The 19,681-nt window shown below is 56.3% G+C and overlaps 1 protein-coding gene across 1 annotated transcript in view; it reads right to left on the bottom strand.

Moving 5' to 3' along the window:
* Nucleotides 1-19,681, bottom strand: part of KCNQ4 (potassium voltage-gated channel subfamily Q member 4) — a 51,466-nt gene that overhangs the window by 17,239 nt on the left and 14,546 nt on the right. The window contains exons 2-7 of the mRNA XM_042996787.1: nucleotides 4,135-4,225; nucleotides 3,338-3,464; nucleotides 2,864-3,039; nucleotides 2,113-2,238; nucleotides 1,616-1,726; nucleotides 1,334-1,429 (exon numbers count right to left, since the gene is read on the bottom strand). Coding sequence (XP_042852721.1) covers nucleotides 1,334-1,429; nucleotides 1,616-1,726; nucleotides 2,113-2,238; nucleotides 2,864-3,039; nucleotides 3,338-3,464; nucleotides 4,135-4,225 — 727 coding nt within the window. The remainder of the gene's footprint in view (nucleotides 1-1,333; nucleotides 1,430-1,615; nucleotides 1,727-2,112; nucleotides 2,239-2,863; nucleotides 3,040-3,337; nucleotides 3,465-4,134; nucleotides 4,226-19,681) is intronic.

Below are 19,681 nucleotides of genomic sequence, written 5' to 3'. Positions count from 1 at the left end.
GACTAACTGCTGGGGTTCCTAAGCATTCTGGACCATCTTGTCTCCTCCGTCTTTCCTCTCCCTGCGGGGTGAACTCATCCGTGCCCTGGGCTTCATTACTATCCAGGTGCAACGGCTCCAAGCCTTCTCTGCCCAGCACACCCCTCTCCTCTCAGCCGCAGACCCGCATATGCAGCTGCCTCGTCAACATCACTGCTCAGGGGCTGAGGCCCCCCAGACTCCACGTGCTCCAGCCAAGCTCACATTCCTCGTGTCTCAGATCTGGTCCCCCCTCGAGGGAGGAAGGCGATCGATCATCCAGTTGGGCAAGCCAAAAACCTGGAAGTCACCCCCCACACATGTCCCTCACTCTCTTCCTCACTCCCGATGCCGCTAATTTCACCTCCGAACTATGCAGAATCGGCCCACTTCTCCCCATCTCGTCTGTTGCTATGCCAGTCAGGTCACCCGGCGCCCTGCCTTGCCCACACTGTGGCCAGAGCCTCTTATCATCTCACACACACACCTGGGTCACCCTCCAATCCATTCACCTATTTTCAAAACACAAATCTGATCATGTCACCCACTCCTGCTTTATACCTGTCAGTGGTTCCTCCCTGCTCTTAAGAAAATGGGAAAATGGGAAAATGGAAAACTCCTCCCCGTGGCCTTCGGGTCTGGCCCTCACCCACTTCCCCAAACCCTTCCTCCTTGAGCTTTCTGTTCCAGCCTCCCTAGCTTCCTTCCAGTTCACCAAACACACCATGTTCCCCTCCACCACAGGGCCTTTGCACATGCTGTTCCCTTGCCCTGAATGCTCCCCCCTTTACCTCTACACCTAGTTGACTCCTATCGGTCCTCCATCTCTCAACTCGAGTGTCAATTTCCCAGGGTCATCATCCCTGAGTTCCCCTTCAAGGTCAGATCAGGCCAGGACCCTGTTAAACACTCTTCAGAGAACAATTTCTTTCTTTCGAAGTGTTTAATCTCAGTTTATAGCTACAACATTCATTTGTGTGAGTGCTTGTGGAATGAGCTTACTGATGACTGCACCTTTGGGTGGCAGGACAAGAGGCCCTAGGCCCCATTCCAATGCAGGCCATGTAGAGTTGGGGCTGGAGCTGGACAGTGGGGCAGCTCTGGTGAGTCCTGAACTGAGCCCAGGGAGCAAGAGAAGTTTCTAGCAGTCCCAGTTAGCATCCCAGCTCTGCCTCTGACTTGGCACGTGACCCCAGAAGAATCACATCTGCTCTCTGAGCCTCAACGTGGAGCCACAATTGCGAAACTGGGACGCGTGGGTCAACACACAGAGTTGATACACCAGTTCATTTCATGCTTCCTTGGCGTCTTGTACCTGGATGAGGTTAGCTGCAGGCATCCTCCTCTTCTCGAAGTGCTTCTGCCGGTGCTGCTCCTGCACCTTCAGGGCAAAGCCAGAGCCAAGGATGCCCTAGGGGAATAGGCGTGGTTGGGGGGGGGTGTGGGGGGGACAGCAAAAGGCAGAGAAGGTCTCCATCACTGCCCATCTGAGACGTCCCTTTCCCATCCATGCAAATGGGGGCTAGGGGCTTGGCAGGCTCTGCCCCCAGGACCTCTCTCCCCCGGGATGGGAGATCCTAAATGGATGGCGACTCACGGCAGGCAAGGCAAAGAAGGAGATGCCTAGTAAGGCGAAGCCGGCAGCCAGGACCCTGCCCAGCCACGTGTGCGGTGTCTTGTCACCATAGCCAATGGTTGTCAGTGTGATCTGGGGACACAAACAGTTTACCCTCAGGGCTGGTCTCGGGAGCCACCCACAAGAGCTTGTTGGGACACAGGCAGGTGGGAGCCTGATCATGAGGGCGGTGCCCTGTGGTCACTCACAGGGGCTTGTTAGGGGCATAGATGGATCCCTCCCCATCACTCCACCATGCTGGTCAGGGGTAAGGTCACAAGGGCTTGGTGGGGAACTACATGAAGCACAAGCAGATTTACTGGGGCAGGATGGGGGCTAACACAGGGGCTGGTCACAGGGGGTCCCAGCCTTAGCAGAGAGGACAGAGACAGGCCCGCTCAACCTTGAGTCAGGGTCACAATGGTCACGCAGGGGAGGGTCCCAGGGAGAAGGGCAGCCCTGCACAGACCCTCACGCACCGTCCCCCACCAGAGCGAGTCGGCGTAGGAGGAGAAGTCAGAGTTGGCGTCCTTCTCGGCCAGATAGACCAGGAAGGAGGCAAAGATGAGCACCAGGAATCCGATGTACCAGGCGGTGATCAGCTCCTGCGGTGACAGCAAAGATGAAAACGTCAGGAGGGCCGAGCCAGAGGGGTGTAAGGAAGCGCCTAATACTGTGCGTACCTGGGAGAGGGGGGCAGGTGGGAGGTTCCCAGAATGACCCCGAGAGGCCTTCTGGAGGGGGGATAAAGGCGCCCCACCGCTTCGAGTTGCCTGGGGGCGGCTGCCCATCTTTCTTTCCCAGCTCCTCCTTCCGGGGAGACCCTGCCCCGCCTTCCCGACCTCAGGGTACGCCCCCGGCCCCGCCCTTGACCCCCCCCCCCCCAGGTTCCAGGTTCCGACTTCAGTCCCCAGGCCCACCGCCCCTCAACGCCCCACACACCCCAACATCCAGTCCCCCCCCCACCCGCCCCAGCTCCCCACTTTGCTGTGCACACAGACTCACCTAACCCAGAAGCTTCCGACTGAGCCTCTCAACCCCTTACCCCTCAAGCCCCTCCTCCTGGCCTGCACCTGCCCTCCCCCTGCAGACTGGCCCTTGCCCGGCCTCAGAGATCGGCCCCTGTGGCCTGGCCCCCCGCCGGGCCCACAGTCTCCCCAACCCTGGGGCTGGACTCGGGTCCTGCCCCACCCCCCACCTCGGGCCCCGGGAGACGTCCCGCCGGCGCACCTTGCTGTGCGCGTAGACCACGGAGCCCAGCAGCTTCCAGGTGCCGCCGCGGCGGTCCATGCGCACCATGCGGAGGATCTGCAGGAAGCGCATGCTGCGCAGCGCAGACGTGGCGAAGATGTTGCCCTGCGTGCCCGCGGCGATGACGGCCACCGAGGCCACGAACACGATGAAGTCTGCAGGGGCGGGACAGGCGAGCTCACCAAGCCACCGTGCATCAGGACCCGCGGTGGGGATCCTGGGGCTGTCTGCGGGGGAGAGCGGGGGAGGGGAGGGCGGGGGGGGGGGGGCGATCCTGGGGCTGTGGGGGGGGGGAGGGAGGGGGGAGGACCGTGGTGGGAGGCGTGGAGGGAAGGGTCGGGAGGGTCGTGGAATCTCTGTCAGCAGCGAGGGTCTGGGTCAGGGGTGGCATCAGGGCGTCAACCCTGAGGCTTGGGGTCAGGGGTCAGGCGCGGGCAGGGCAGGCCTTGTTACCGATGACACAGAAGGGTTTTCTGGCAAAGCGGAAGCGGCCCTGCCATCCTCGGTAGCGGCAGCAGCATCCCGCGGACCACACGCGGATGATGTACTCCAGGCCAAACACCACGATCATCACGAATTCCTGCGGGACCAGGGGCCTGAGTTCTCGTCTCCAGCCTCCAGGAGCGAGGGCCCAGGTCACACAGCACCGGCCCAGCCCGGAGTCCTCGGGTTAGGGGTACCAGGATTTCCTCAGACCACCTCTCCTGGACGTTCTTACACCTGGCTGGACCCGAGGAGAATTCGAGAAGGCACGTGGCGCCTTCCACAGACTGAAAGCCCCAGTCTGTCTTCCATTTCCTGTCCACCAGCTGTCTGGCTTTTTCTGAGCTTCACTCTGCCCTCCCCCTCCCAGCTATCCCAGACTCAGTAACCCTGACTGGGTGACCTAAGGGGTGGCTATCTGTCAGCTGTCCACTTCCAAGGTGCTTCTGTTTAGAGAGAGAGAGAGAGAAAAAAAAAAAAAATATCACACCAGGGGTTGACTTAGCAGTTTGGGTCCTGAGAAGGAGTAGGGCTTTTTCAACCTCTTCTCTGAGCCCAACATCAGCCCTGGCTTAGCGGCAGGAGGTCCCTCAACACTTGCTCTAAAGCAGAAGATGAAGTCCAGAGAGGGGCAGCCATCAACTCAGGGAACACAGCATAGCAAGCCACTCTCTGAGCCACAGTAGGAGAAGCCTCTCTGTCCCTCTACCCTGAACCCCACGGTGCTACCTTACACAGCTCGCTCAGACCCGGACTCTGGCACTCACCAAGATGAGGAGACATTCGTTGGCAAGTTCCTGGTGCTCCTGAATTGTGGACAGCACGGACAGCACCAGGCAGCTGAAGACCAGCAAAAATCTGCAATAGCAGCATGGAGAGGGTTAGAATGCTGCACGGACAGGACAGCCGAGGAGCCTCTGGCAGGGGGCTGCGGGGTCGCAGGAGGATTTGGGAAGAATTATCTGGAAGGCAGAATCAGAATGAGGGTTCCCTGGAGTTGTGGTTCTGTGCTGGACACCAAAGGGAGAAGCCCCAAGGTCTGGGCTACTGAGCTCACAGACACCTTACAGGCCTCTCAGTTCCCTTCAATGCGGGGGCTGCAGCCTGGGGAGGTGGTCATTCCTCTGGGGGGCGGCAGGTCTCTCTGGGCTGGTGGTGGAAACACACCAGCTCAAGCTCCCACAGTCAGGAAGCGCCTCCAGGCTCAGCCATTCGCAAGTGGTGCCCTCGGTTTTAAGACTGTCTTAAGAGAAGTATCTCAGAGGTCAGCTGGGGGGCCAGGCACGGTCGGCAGCTGAGGGAGGGGTCTCTGCTCCCTCTGAACTCCAAGGTTGGCAGGAGCATCGCTCCATTTGCAGAATGGGGACAATTGCCTCTGCCTTCGTGGGCTCTTAGGGAATTAATAATAATGAGACGACTATGAAAGGAAAGGGGACTAGGGAGGACAGGGAAGGAGGGAAGGATTCAGAGTGGGGTAGGGAGGGGAATCAGGCCTCATGGAGCCATGCCATGGAGGCCTGGAACTCCCCTGAGGGCTGTGGGAAGCCCAGAGAGAGACGTTTAGAAAAGGGAAGAACTTTATATGCCAGCTCAGCCAACACTTCCCACAACCCCAACCACACACATGAGGAAACTGAGGCCCAGACAGGGAAAGGGATTCACCCAAGGTCACTCACTATGTCCAGGACAGAGTTGAGATTAGAGCCAGGGTCCCCCACTTCCCAGTGGACGGGAAGAGGGGGAAAGGGCATGAGGAGGGAGGCTGGAGGCCTCAGACAGTACGTGAATATGTGCAGAGGCAGCACAAGGAATCTGGACTCCCAGAAGCGCTGCTCTTTGGGAGGGGGATGTGCCGGACACACATGTGCCCTGGAAGAGACTCCGGGGGAACGGGCTTCTCTGGAAACACATCCCTTATGAACTGACCCACAGCGTTCCCCAAATGTTCCCAGCGTCTCCCCGCCTGGGACGGCTGGCAGGGCATCCTGCCTGAAACACCCCAGAGTCGGAGCCTGCTGAGTCTCTGCTCACCCTCGGCTCTGGGAAGCCTCGGGGATGCCCTCCGCCTCACTGTTCCCTCTTCAGATCGCCCCTTCCCCGTGCTTGCCCGCGTGTATGTGGCCCACGTCACTTTCCATATGGCTTCATTTGTGTTTCACGGTGCCAGGGGCATGGGCTCAGGGTCAGAGAGACCTGGGTTCAAATCCTGGTCCGGCTTATACAGTCCCCTACCTTCCCTGAGCCAGTCTCCACATCTGTACGGTGGAAGCTGATGGGGAGATAGACCCGTGAAGGGCATGGCTCTACCTCCCTGGACAGGGGTTCCCAGGCTGCTTGGAGGGCAGGCTTAGGGCTGCATCCCAGCACATGCCCTTGGGTAGAGGAGGCAGGTGGCAGATGTCAGCAAAGGGTTTTGAATGAATGAGTGAGAAGGAGGCTTCCTTGGCCAGTTCCAGGCGAGAGCTGAGTCAGCGAAGACAGAAGGCACAAGGAGAGGAGCGGGGAGAGCACCCACTCCTCACGTTCAATAATTAACCACAGAAAACCACATCCCCTAGGGAGGGGGGAAGGCCGCTGACCCAGGGCTCGGGGGCAGAGGGCCTGCCCCCGCAACGCCCTGCTGAGGTCATCTCATTCAACCCCCTCCCCTGGGAAGGGCTGCAGCCAAATCTTGATGGGCCTTCACCCCAGCCCTGGACAGAAATCCTTCTGTCCCAGTGCTCAGTTGATGTCAGATCCACGGGTGAGTGGACCACGCTAGGGGCTTCCTGCTGAGGCTTTCAGGAATTTATTTTTCCCAACACTGTTCTTTCTATGTCTATAAAATAGACACATCACAATAGGCTGAATGAAAGAAGCAGATAATAAAACCTGATCCCAATTTTTTACTTTTTTTTAATGTTTATTTATTTATGTTGAGAGAGAGAGTGTGAGCAGGGAAGGGGCAGAGAGAGAAGAAGAGAGAATCCCAAGCAGGCTTCACGCTGTCAGCACAGAGCTGGATGCAGGGCTTGAGCTCATGAACTGTGAGATCATGACCTGAGCCAAAATCAAGAGTCAGACGTCCAACTGACAGAGCCACCCAGGTGCCCCCCAAATACCTATATTCTGAAAATGGGGGGGAGGGTAAAAAAAATTTTTTAAAGAGGGTGGCGCCTGGGTGGCTCAGTCGTTTAAGTTTCCGACTTCAGCTCAGGCCATCATCTCACGCTGCGGTTTGTGGGTTCGAGCCCTGCGTCTGGCTCTGTGCTGACAGTTCGGAGCCTGGAGCTGTTTCGGATTCTTTGTCTCCCTCTCTCTCTGCCCCTCCCCTGCTCACACTCTGTCTCTGTCTCTGTCTCTCTCTCTCTCTCAAAAATAAATAATAAACATTAAAAATATAGTTTTTAAATCGGGGGGGGGAAGCCCTGCTTGGGTTCTCTCTTTCTGCCCCTCCCCCATGCACACACACTCTTTCTCTCTCAAAATAAATACATAAACATTAAAAAATAAAATATAGATATTTTTAATATTCATACCAAGAGTCAGAAGGGCTTATCTCTGGGTGGCAAGATTAAGAGCGATTTGGCTTTTGTTTTACATTTTTGCTCCTCTGCATTTCCTCATATTTTGTTAGAATAAACAGGGGTGATAACAAACTAATGGGAATTTTAAAATGCATTTCCTTAAAAGTACAGAGAAAGAGCCACCTTCAATCCTGCCCCCACCTCTTTACCATAATCGCTTCTGCCGTTTGGCAGGTGACAGGGCATGGCAGCCTCTCCCCAGGAGTCCAGCTCACATGTCCAGCTGTCTACTCAGCATCTCTTCTCAGATGTCTGGTGGCCTCTCAAACCAAACATGTTCAAAACCAAACTCCATTTGCCCTCAAATCTTGTTTCCCTCCGGTCTCCCCATCCCAGTAAATGGCACCACCTGCCGCCCAGGGGCTCGGGCCAAGTATCTAAGAGTTGCCTTTGATTTTCCCTTTCCCTCACCCTCCACATCCTGCCCTTCAGCAATTTCTATTGGCTCTACCTTCAGAATAAATCCCTGCACAGTCCACAGCTCACCATCCTGACCAAGCCGCCACCACCTCGTCTCTGATTGGCCTCCCTGCCTCCACTCTGGCCCAGCCATGACCCACTCTCTCCAAAAAAGCTGGCGTGATCTTCCTACAATGCAAAGTTGGACGCCATCACTCTCCTCCAACTCTCCCCTGACTTCCAAATTCCCATCACATTTGAGAGCGAACGTTAAACTCCTCAGCATGTGCAGCAAGGCCCCGTGAGCTCTGGCCCCCACCCCACCTCTCAGACTTCATCTCCTCCCCTCCCCCGCCTCCATCACTTTGCTCCGATGACCCCGACCTCCATGCCATTCCTGGAACACCAAACCCATTGCCACCTCCAGGCTTTGCACTTCCTTTGTTGCTTCCTCTGCCTATTTATTGCTCCTTTACTCATCCAGGTCTCCGTTCAAACATCACTTCCTCCGAGAGGCCTTCCCTAACCACCCCCTCTCCAGAATAATAGCCCCATCCCCACTCTCTCTCTCCTTGCTCTGCTTTATTTTTTTTTCATAGACTGAGTAAATGAATAGCAGAAATTCACATGAAACAAACATTAAAGCACCATGTCACCAAAGCCCCCAATGTGTACCCACTGAGAAGGCTCCCAGAGCTCTAAGCACATCCATCCCTGACCTGTTGGACTCCCCCAGCGCCCTTCCTGAGAAGGGAAGAGAAGGCAGGTCTCTGACCTTGACCAGCTCCAAGTGGTAAACTGTTTAAAAAGCCCCTGAACTTCACTTCCCCTGCCTTCATGCACTGGTTGAGAGTTTCTCCACCCCAGATGCTCAATACAGTGGAACAGATACATTAAATCTGATAAAGAACATCTTGTGTCCCAGGCACCTGAATAATTATCCCCATCTTCCAGATGAAGAAATGGGGCTCAGGAAGGAGGGATAGACTTGTTCCAAATCAGTGAATCAGTGTGATCCCTCAGGCTACCTTGGCCCTCCTGAGGGGTCCTCACACAGACACCCACTCTTGGGACAGCAGAAGGGAGATCAGTGTCTGGAGCTTAGGCAGAGAGGAGACAGAGAGAAGGAGCTGTAAGCCAGGGTCTGGTTGTGAATGCCAGAACCACCATGTGGCTTCATTCATGCAACAAATAAGGACTAAGGATTGCCTCTGGCCCCCTGTGGGGCTCCAATTTCTCTCTCTCTAGAATTATAGGTAGTATGCAGGAGCTGGCTGGCTTGGGCCATCTACAATTGCCCCAACAGAGAGGTCAGACTGCCGCTTTCTGGAACATTTTTGCCCATCATGTCTGGCTGCAGTTTGGGGCCCGTGTCCTCCCTTGCCCGGCCCAGGAGGCAGTGCCGGGACAGGTGGGTGCTGCCTGGCTGATTCTCCCCGGCGGGGCTTATCCTGAGACTCACCACAACCCTTCCACACCTCCACCCCCATGCTGTGACTATCCCGCTCATTCAGGAAGGCAGTGAGGAGATTAGGGACTGAATAGGTAGCTGGTTTGCTTAGATCTGTGGTTCTCGAACTACAGCTGGTGTCAGAATCACCCAGAGGACTTGTTAAGGTACTGACTTCTGGGCTTCACTCCTAGAATGTAAGTATGAGGCGGGACCGGAGAATTTGCGTGTCTACAAAGTTCCCTGGTGATGCTAATGCTGTTCCTCCGGGAACCATACTTTGAGAATCACTGGCTCAGCTGATAGGCCTGCCTGTGGCTGACTCAATTATTAGCCAACTCACGGCTTTTTAAACAACTGCCATTATTGCCTTCCCCGCCTCACTCTCCCCCCACCACCTTCTTGAAATCACTGCCCAGAAACAGCCACGGGGCAGAGGTAGCAAGGAAAGCCCTACTGGGGAGGTGGGTCTCATGCCAACATCAGCTTCGCCCCCAATTCACCGTGTGACCCCCAAACACTGGGCCAAGCCCCCTCCATGCTTATTTTTAATTACTTCTCACAACAACCCTGTGAGAGCAGTGTCAAAGTTACCCAAGGCTTATCGGTGAGAAAGCATAGGCTCGGAAGGATACTCTATGATGGCTGCCCAACTCTGAGTATACTAAAAAACACCGAATTATAAGGGGGATTTTATGGTATGTGAATTATAGCTCAATAAAGCAGTTATTTAAAAGGAGAAAAAGAAAGGCATACTAGATTGTCCAAAAGTCATAAGGCCAGGACCTAAACCCAAGTCCACCTGGACCCCCAAGCCATACTACCTCTCTGGGCCTCAGTTTCCCCATCTGTAACATGAAGTGGGGGGTGTCAGCCTTAAGACTCTCCAGCAGAGGGGTAGAAGGGAGAGGGTCAGCCATGAGCTCCGTTCCAGATTCTCTGGAGATGTCCCCGGAGAGACAGATGCTTGGAGGCTGAAGAGGTGGGGATAGGAGTTGGGGGTTTGGTTTCTAACCCGCAGAGAAGGGGTTATCTCCTAACCTCTGAGCCGCGTTCACTTAAGAAATGTTCTTTGCCATCCATACTCAGCCAGGTTGATTGCAAAGCCAGAAATGAATAACCCAGACCTCCCCCCCCCCCCCCCCCCCCCGCTCCAAGAAATTAACAACTATCGCAAAGCAGTGATAGGATGGACAAGGGGATAACAGTTTGCCAAGGGGGCTGTGGGGGGGAGCCCTAAGACAGCTTCCATAGAGCCAATGTGGAGGGATCAGTGAAGACACGGAGAGGGTGATGGCCAGTGCCTCCAGCAGGGCAAGCAGGATATGTGCAGGCACCCGAGACGTGGGAGCCTATAGACAGCCCCCGGTGGCCAGCAGTTCTGGATGACGCGGGGCTGAAGTGAAGGGGCAGTGGAGAAACCAGAGGGCCAGATCCAGTGGGTGCCGCGAGGGGCACCCTAAGACATTACGAATGTTATCCTCAAGGCAAGGGGGAGCCATTGGAGAGTTTCGAGGGAGGAATGGTGTGGTATGCTACGTGCTCCAGGACTACCACTCAGGGGTAGTGTGGAGCATGGACCGGAGGCAGGGAGACCGATGGGGAAAAGCAGGTAGAAAGTTCCACGATAATTCAGATGAGAGATGAAGGGGACAGCACCAAAGAGAAGGGGATGGATGGAGGTTTCAGGGAGGAGGATTTGGTGATTATTTGGAAATGGGGACAAAGGAGGAAGAATGACTCTCATACTTCTGGTGCGGGCACCTGGTGGGTGAAGGTGCCGTGAGTGAGCAGACACGAGAGACCCCGCTGGAGGGGCAGCTGGGGGCGATGAGCTCCATTTGGGACACGTGGAGACTGACAGGGCTGCGGCGCACCGGGCAAACGGTCACGGGCATGAAGAGAGACCGAAGCCGGAAGTGCCGACGCGGGGCACATCGGGGTAGAGGCCACGGGAGTGGCCGAGAGAGTTCGGAGAGCACGCGGCACATTTGGAGAACGACCCAATGGGACCCCAGAGGCGCAGAAGGAGGTGACACACTCCACCCAGACTCAGAAGGAGCTGCCAGCGGCGAGATGGGAGGGAAACCAGAAGAAGCAGCAAGGATGCCGAGCAAGAGGGTTTCAAGGAGGGAGCGAAAGCCAGCGTCAAATGCTGTCAAGAGGTCAGGCAAGATAAGGCCTGAAAAACGTCCACTGGATTTGGTGACAAGCCGGTCCCTGGGCACCTTGGCAAGGGCAGCGGAGACCAAGGGGAGGCCTGGCACAGGCCCAGGTGGGATGAGAAAGGGAGGGGGGCAGCGATAAAGAGGCAACAGAGGTTGTACAGATGGCTAAAGAAGCCTGACGGCACAGAGTAGAGGCAGACAGGAGCCGGAGAAGGACGCAGAGCACTGGGACTGGGCTTTGTTTTTTATTTTAAGATTCAAGAGCCAGAGTGGAAGGAGCCAAGAGAGAGGGAGAAGATGAAGATGGGGGAGAGAGAGGGAGTGATCGATGGAATGAAGTCCCCAGGACAGCAGGGAGGCCCGGATCCAGGCCAGGCAGGGCTGGTGCTGAGCAGAAGGGACCCTCCCACCCCCCGGCCCCGCCCCCAGCCAGCTTGGGACAGGCGGCAAGGAGGAGGGGCTAGGTGGAACCTGAGGTTGGGGGGCCAAGAAAGCCGGAGAGCTCCCTGGGGACTTTGACTTCACTTCCTCTGTGACAGAGGAGTCAGGCCTCCTTCCTGGGGGAGGTGGGGAGCATTTGAACAGCTGGTGTGGAGGGAACTGACCAGGCCCCGGAGAGGGGTCCCCGTGGGAACATAGGACCATTATTCCCTGCAGTCAGCATGGGAGAAAAGAGCCAGAACATCACAGGTGCCCCACACGTGCATTTTGGGTTTGGTTTGTTTTGGGAGTTTTTGTTGTTGTTGTTTAATTTTTACCCCTTGAAGTAATCTCTACGCCCAATGAGGGACTCAAACTCGTGTCCCCAAGATCACAAGTCACATGCCCAACGGTTGAGCCTGCCAGGTGCCCCCTCTGGTTTTGTTTTCAAGGCTTGGTGCTCCTGAGGGAGGAAGCAGCCAAGTGGGATGAGGGGATGCCCCAGCCTCCAATCAGGCTACAGTAAATGCAGAGCCAGGCCGTGCCCCTTCCTTCCTCCTGGGCCTCCTTCCTTCTCTCCAGTGTCCCTCCTCCCAGACACCTCTACCAGGGTCTGTTGCCTGCTTGGCCACCAGCTGGCTCCCTCATTTCTACATCTGGCCTTGAGAGTATGTGACCCCTTCCTCACCTCCCAGACCAGGACCCCAAAGGCGAGCTTCTGTCTTCCCCCTGGGGACAGCTAGGGCCAGTCTGTCCCCATTCAGCCAAGGTTCCTGGAGGACAGAGGCCATAACCCCACCACCTTCCAGCCGGAAAGGGCTTCTTAAACCCCAAACCAGAGTTGATAGTGAAGGAGGGACCTCAGCCCAACCTGACAGGCTCCCCCTGACACAGGGGTGCAGTGTGGTCTGGAGGGCCCTGGGCTCCTCTGGGGAGAGCAGGCTCTTACTCTCTCTTGCAGGGGGATAGAGGGGAGGGGCAGTCAGCCAGGCCTCAGAGCGAGGCTCTTTCCAAGAATCCTCAGGGGCTGGGACGAGAAGTTTCCCCTGATCCAGCGATTCTAAATATGGCAAAGGGAGCAAAAGCACGTGACCCAGGGCCCCACACCAGGGCTGCGGCTGCGGCTGCTGCTTCTCTGGGCCGGAGGCCTATGCTGGGGGCTCAGGCTTAGGGATGAGGTCTCAGTGGAGCCTCAGTTTCCCTGTCCATAACATGAAGTTGGGGGACACTCAGCGAAGGGAGCCACCCCCTCCAGCCTTAGCATTTTCCAGAGTGGGGTGGAGGGGAGAGGGCTGAGCCCTCAGCTCAGTTCCAGATTCTTTGAGGGTGTCCCTGGAGGGACAGCGGCCGCCAGCACATAGTACAAAATATGAAAAAAATGCCCCTCTTGGAGAAGCAATTAGAAAAAGGCGTTCCCCTTTAGCCTGAAAAATTGTAAAAAGTTGACCCCTCCGGATGGACCCACCAGAAACAGGCATCCCCTGCTCCGGGCTGACCCAGCCCTAAGCAGAGCCTGGACTTCAGTGCCACTGATGTGTTCTCGGCCAGGCCCCTTGGCAATGCACAGGATGTACAAGGACACGGGCAGCCCCAGGGGCGGCTCTGACAGCCACCACAGGCCTGGAGGGGCCACATGGCTCCGTGCCGCTCTCCTCGCCACCACGGATTCCTCTAGAGCTGGAGACGGACCCAAGAAAGGTCCCCCTGTAGGCGGGGCCCAGCCAGTCAGGTTATCTTTCTCGGGAATGGAACTAAGAACCACAGAGCAAAGTTGGCAGGGATGCAGAGAAAGAAATGGACGTGAGGCCGCTGTTCCCGAACCTCATCTCCCCTTCTCTATTTGGTGAAGCCCAGGAGTGCGCCTCCCTCCGTGATGCCACGAAATTCTTCCCGAGCCTGGCAGGAGTGTCCTCCGCCTTCACATGCCAGGTTTTCCTGAGCTAGTGTGAATGGTCTCAGTCCCAGTAGGATGTGGAAGGCAGTGTCTTCTGGACAAGGTGTTTCATGAGTCATAGCCTCATCCTCTCCTACCTGGTCTGGCTCCAAACCCTCCCACTCGCTCTGGCTGCTTCCCTCTGCCCATGCCAGCCAGACAACCTGGTACACCAGGTAAGTAGGCTGAGCAACGTGTCAAGGGTGGGAACAAGGAGGGAGCAGGGGCCATCCATCTGTTTAGGGCTGGCCAGGCAGCATGGACTCCTCAAATAAACAGGGAGCGTGGGCTCCCCCGCAGGAGGCCAGCAAAAAAAAAAAAAAAAAAAAACGAAAGCGAAGTAAGGGGTGGAGCACAGGCAGCCTGGATTCTGAACACTTAAACAAGATAGCCAATGGAAGGCTTCCCCAGTTCCACCTGAGAAAGCTCCATGTGGATTCGGGTGACTCAGTTTTACATTCTGGGCTTGGCATAAGATTCCACTTGAACGAAGAGCTTTGCTGCTTTTTTAAAAAGTGTGAAATCCACCAACTTACAGGCTCAGGCCCAAGCTCCTAAGCAAGGAAGGCCCTCACCACCCCCCACCTCACTCTCCACCACGCAGAGCCCAAGCTGGCACTTGACGCTCCATTGTCAGAGCTCTACCCTGCAAAAGCAAGCAACTTTTCCCCTCCCGATCTTCCTTCCCTCACGTCTGCCCCTCCTCCAGCCCGGCTGGGTCCGGTGGGAGCCCACCTCAGACTCCCTTAATCCCCCACCCCCATCTCTATGCCCACCTCGGTCGTGGCAATGACTTCGACTCGAGAAAGGCTGTTTGAGGCACTGCCTCCTCTCACAGACCAGGAGCTAGTTGAGGTCTTGTCCTTTTCCCCTTGAATGCCCCAGGCCCAACTCAGAACGGGGCTCCCTGAGAGAGAGCACAACCTAGGCGCTGGACCCCAGGCACCACCCACCCTCCAGGGTGCCCGCGCCGCCCTGCTGGCCACTCCTGGCTGCACATCTCGACCCTTCCTGCAGCAGGTGGGGTGAGTGGCCCTGAGCACGCAGGCCAGGGCCCCGGAGCACTCACTCACTGCCTGATTCACTGCTGATTTGGTATTTACTGAGGGCTCCCCATGAGCCGGACGACAAAGACAGGCACCGTCCCTGCCTTCATGGGGCGTGCAGTCTCCTGGGGGAGACGGATAATAAGCAAGTAAAGGTTGAAAATGTGAGATGATGATGGAGAGAAATCAGGTGGGGAAAGGGGAGAAGGAGCAAGGGTATGGGAGTTGGGGACTATTTTATAGAGGCTGGTTGGGGAAATAGCATTGAGAAGGTGACTTTTCAGCAGAGAGCTCAAGGAAATGAGGGAGGGAGCCACGCAGGTATCTGGGCAAATCGGGTTCCGAGGAGAGGGAAAAAGCAAGAGCAAAAACCTGAGCCAGAGGTTGCCTGGTATATTCCAGAACATCACGAAAGGAGTGCCCCCAGAGCGGAGTGAGGAAGGGGGAGAGTGGTGGGCAGAGGAGGTGGGATGCAGATCATCTACCGGCTCCTGTGAGGATTTTGGCTTTTACTCCAAGTGGGATGGGGAGTTCTGAGCAGGGAGTAACACGATCCGACTGGCTGGCGTTTGCAACAGCACAGGCTGTTGAGTAGAGAACAGACATTGGTGCAGAGAGGGGATGGGGTGGGGGACGGTTGTGTGATTCAAGCAAAAGATGACGGTGACTTGTGCTAGGGGAATGGAGGTGGCAGGAGGTGAGCAGATGCTGACTCTTTTAGCGCTGAAAGATCCCCTAGAGTGAATCAATCCTCTCATTTAAACAGGGGAAACAGTCCCAGAGAGGGGCCTGATCTACCTGGGATCATACAGTAGATCGGCGGCATGGCTGGGTCTGGCACCCAGATTTCTTGATTCCTAAGGTAATGTCCTTCTGAGTTCTCCTCTTCCTGTAGCAGGACCCAGGCACCTGCCCCTCCCCCACCCCCATCTCAAAAATTCCCTCATCCAGGCATCAGGCTCAGGCCTTGCCCCTGCCCTTCCTGCTGTATGTGACAGGGTGGCACTGGGTTCAAGGATTGCCCTGGCCTCCAGCTACTTGAGCCCAGTAGGGGTAAGGGTCACCTCTAAGGAGCCTTCTGTCCTCTGAATCAGCAGAACTTTCGCAAAGGGGGGAGGAGAGAGGAAGAGAAGAATCCAAACCAGGGGAAAGAGCTTAGTCCCCAACACTTGGTTGTCAGCACTCCCAGAGAAGAGAGGGCACCAAGAGCTGACAGGGTGGAACAGGAGATTCAGGGAGGGCCGGGCCCCCTGGGGAGTACAGGCCCCAAGGCTGAGCCCAGCCTGGGAGTACTATAGGCCCAAGCCAGTGAGCATCCCACCCAGTGGGAGGTTTAGGGGGCGTGATGGGGAGGGGTGTTTCAATGCCTTTGCTATCAGCAAGCAAAGCAGTATGCAAACTCATGGGCCACACCTGGGGCAGCTGGTTACAGCTGCCCTGAAAGCCTTGCTCCCCATAGGAACCCCAAATCCAGGCCCAGCTGGACTGAATCCAGCAAGACTGACTCCAGTGGGCCCTGACAGCTGGGAAAGGCTTGCTGTATGACCTTGGGCCAGGAGCACAACTTCTCTGGGCCTGTTCCGCAGCCAAGGTGGAAGGATGGTTTAGGAGGGTCTTAGGCTGGAAACCAGAAGCACATCTGCAGACGTCCTTTCAGTTTCCTCTGCTTTTAACAGGAAAGGCTGCCCAGCCCCTAGTTCCGGCTGATTCAGAGTCCTCTAAAAGGCAGGAGCCTGCTTGATGGCTCTGAGCTATTTGTCAGGGTTGGGGCTGCAGAAAGGGAGGCACAAGGGCATGGACAGAGCTAGGAACCTGGGTCAGTGTGCTCTCTATCCTGATTCTGCCACCACTTAGCTAAGGAGTTGGGGAAACTGTCTCTGAGTCTGGCTTTACTCCTGAGGAAGGGTCTCTGAGAGCCCTATTTTTCGCTGATCCATCTGGGACTGGTGATTTCAGCTTCTCAATTAGGAAGTGAGGCCCTAGCAGCTCCAGAAAGAAGCTGCCTGTCCTGAGCAACTTCTGGAGTCTGAGGAGAGGATCTTTTACATTTCATTTGCATGGTGCTCATTTGCATAGAAAGGCTACCTCCAAAACTCCCCCTATAATTGAATAATAATAGCAAGGAGGAGTCAGGGTAGACCAAAGCAAAACTTTCAATGGCTCATTAACCACAGAAAGGGTGTTGGAGGTCAGGGAAGGGACTTATTGCATCTCTGGTCCCGATTCACCCTCTTCTAGCGGAGGAAGACAGAACCCTACAAGCATCAGAGCCAGAGGAACAGGGCTTGAATTCCGCTCAGATCCTGACCTCTGCCAGGCTCAAGAATTCAGCCTTGTGTGTGTGACCTTGAGCAAGTGAGCCGTCCCTCTCTGGGACTCAGTTTCTTCGTCTATCGAATGGGGCCAGGGACGCCCGATCTGAGTCTGGAGTCGGGGGATGGAACCAGCGCTGAGGGGTTGCGGAAAGGCTTGGGTTCACTTAGGGACACAGAAGAGGCTGACTCCGGGCGGGACTCCTCGGGAGAGGGTGGGGCTCCTGGGAGGAGAGCTCCTGGGGGACTCCTCCCCCCCGACGGTGCTCTACCCCCTTCCGCTGCGGGGGCCCCTTCCTCTGCTGCCGACGCGCAGCAGTTCCGTGCTCCGGGGTCCGCAGAGCCCGCCCCGCCTCTTCGGCACGGGGAGGGCTTATTACAAGGGGAGGGGCAAAAGGTGGGGGCGGGACACTGTGGTGGGCGGGGCTCCGAGTCGTCCCCGGGAGGGGCGGAGCTTCGCCGACACCCGGCACCACGCGCAGGAGGGGCGGGGGCGGGGGCGGCGCTGCGGCTCCAGTTACCTCCCTGCGGCCTCCCCCGCCCCGCCGGCTTCTTTTTCCGTTTCCAAATTAACAATTGAAAACGCGGCGGCCTGAAAGGCGAGCAGCGGGCCAAGCGGAAAGTGTGAAGGTGCCGCCGCGTCCCCGAGGACGGGGGCGGAGAGGGGGGCGCGACACCCTTACTGCCCGGGGCTTGCCCACCTAGTACCGGGTGAGGGCACTGAGCGCCCCAGGGCACAGAGGTGCCAAGGCCCCTAAGTCGGGTCCTGGCCTGATCCAGTCCCTCGTACTGTCCTGGCCTAGCGTCGCGGGACCCAGCGCCCAGGCTCCGGGTGGTGCCAGCCCTCGAGGGCGCTGGCGGAGGTGGGGGGGAGGCACTAGGGCTGGGTTACTACTTTCAAGGCTGAGTGCCCAGGAGGGCAGGTGCCAGGCAGCACCCTCACAGCACCGTCCTTAAGGGCTCCAGGAGTCAGCTAGGTTTGCATGTGACCTCAAGCAAGTCATTTCACCTTGCTGAGACTCAGTTTCCTCATCTGAAAAATGGGGAGGGAAGATTCAGAGCTGGTGGTGAAGAACAAGTGAAATGAGAAGATGCCTGAGGCTGGTCCACAGTGAATACAACAGAGAGCAGCCATTATTATCTTGTGTTGATAATGATGATGATATTGAGTCCTTGGCATCCTTTCACCTCTGCCGTCCACCAGTGGGGAATACTGGAATTGACTGGTCTTTTCCTCCCCTCATTTCCTCAGGGCTTCCCCAAAGCCACACTTAACAGATAAAGAAACTGAGGCCAGGAAGGTCCTTGTAAGGGGCTCCAAGTCATTTGTGAGTGAAAAGAACTAGGGCCTGAGCCCAGAACCTGACCTCCAGGCCTGGACTCATCTTATGGAGATGAACAGTCCCTGTGGCCAGGGCCCTGGGCATTAGACCTCCCTCGCCAGTGTCCTGAGACACGGATGCTGATCTAAGGGCAGCTGGAACAAATGAGGGGGTAATGGAGACAGTCCCCTCTCCCAGGCATGCAGGGGCATGGACCAAGCGAGCCAGAGGGTGGACACCCAGGAAAGCTACAGTTTCTGGCCCCCAAGTCCCCCATAATGTAAGCTCCGTGAACACAGCGACTTTATCCTGTTCACTACTATCTCTCCCACACCTAGCACAGGGTCTGGTGCATTGTGGGTCATCAATAAATATCTGTTGAGTGAATAAGCGAAGGAATGATGAGCAGGTGCCTTCTTATACAGCTGTGGCCTCCCACTCACCACTGGTGTGAACTGGTCTTCCTTAGGGAGGTGGGTCTGGAGTTAGGTGCCTCTCTCCCCAGCGTGGAGACACAGGGCCATAGAATGGGAGAGAAGGAGACGGAAGGAAGAGGGGACAGAAGAAGAGATTCCAGAAGGCAGAATGGAGGTCAACTCTTTCTGCACAGCCTCCCGCTTCCTACTCCTGTCCATGGAGGGATGAGCCCCATTCCTCCTCCCTCCAGCCACCTCTTCACTGACTACCATGATTCATCCCCACCCCCACTAGTCCATTACCTCTGTCAGTCTGAGTGCTCCTCCCCCATTTACAATCCTACAATGGCTCCTTACTATTTACCACCTAAAATCCAAGCTCCTCAGCCCAGAGCTTGAGGCTGGAAACACACAAGTGTCAGACACACTCCACCCCTGTACATTTCTGCCTTGGTGACTTTTGCGTTCTCTCCTCTCCTGGGGATGTTCCCCCTTCCTCCCCAGGAATCCCTGATCTGCTTCAGGGAGAAGTGCTTCCCCCAGCCCCTTTGGATTCCTGGCCCTCTCTAGGTACCCTAGGATTCCCTCCTGCTGAGGTTGTTCTTGCCTCTGTCCAGCCCCCACCTCCCCAACCACCGCCTGATTAGAATCCAGCCACCAAGGGCAAGGCCCTTGCTGGCTGAGTAGATGCTCAGACAGTATCTGGCAGGAATCAGGAAGACCACCAAGTCACCAGGACCTTGAGCATCAGTGAGTCAGGGCTTTCCACTGTCCTGGGAAGCCTGAGAACTCTGGGTACAGGCATTTGGGGATGGCTGCAGATGTGGGTGGGTGGAGTGAGGGCAAATACAAGCCCATCCTGAACACTGGCAGGGTTGGAGAAGAAGTACAAATGGGACACACAGACTATTAGTCTAAATATTTAAAAGTTTAAATCAAGCTAGCCAGCTGTTAGATAAACTATGTTTTACCCTTCCTGACGCATATACCTTCATAACGATCTGGAAGGCCAGGTTTGAATTTAAAATCTTGGACTCTTTATAGTTCCATGCTGGAATCTGGCAGGGAGGGGCTGCTACCCCATAGTGTGCCGTCTTCTCTTCCCACACTGGGCTCATCCCTCAACAGGGGGGCCTGGGGTCCACTCCTGTGGGCGCCCCAGCCCACTCTTCCAGGCTCCATCTACACTGGCTGCAAACAGCTGCTGTTGGTCCTAGGAGAGCTCACAGCACTCCGGCCCTTGGGATGATGAACCAGGAAAGAGGCCTGTACATGCCCTGGC

Source organism: Panthera tigris, chromosome C1, assembly GCF_018350195.1.
Source record: "Panthera tigris isolate Pti1 chromosome C1, P.tigris_Pti1_mat1.1, whole genome shotgun sequence".
Lineage (NCBI taxonomy): Eukaryota > Metazoa > Chordata > Mammalia > Carnivora > Felidae > Panthera > Panthera tigris.
This window is presented reverse-complemented; position numbering and strand designations above follow the sequence as displayed.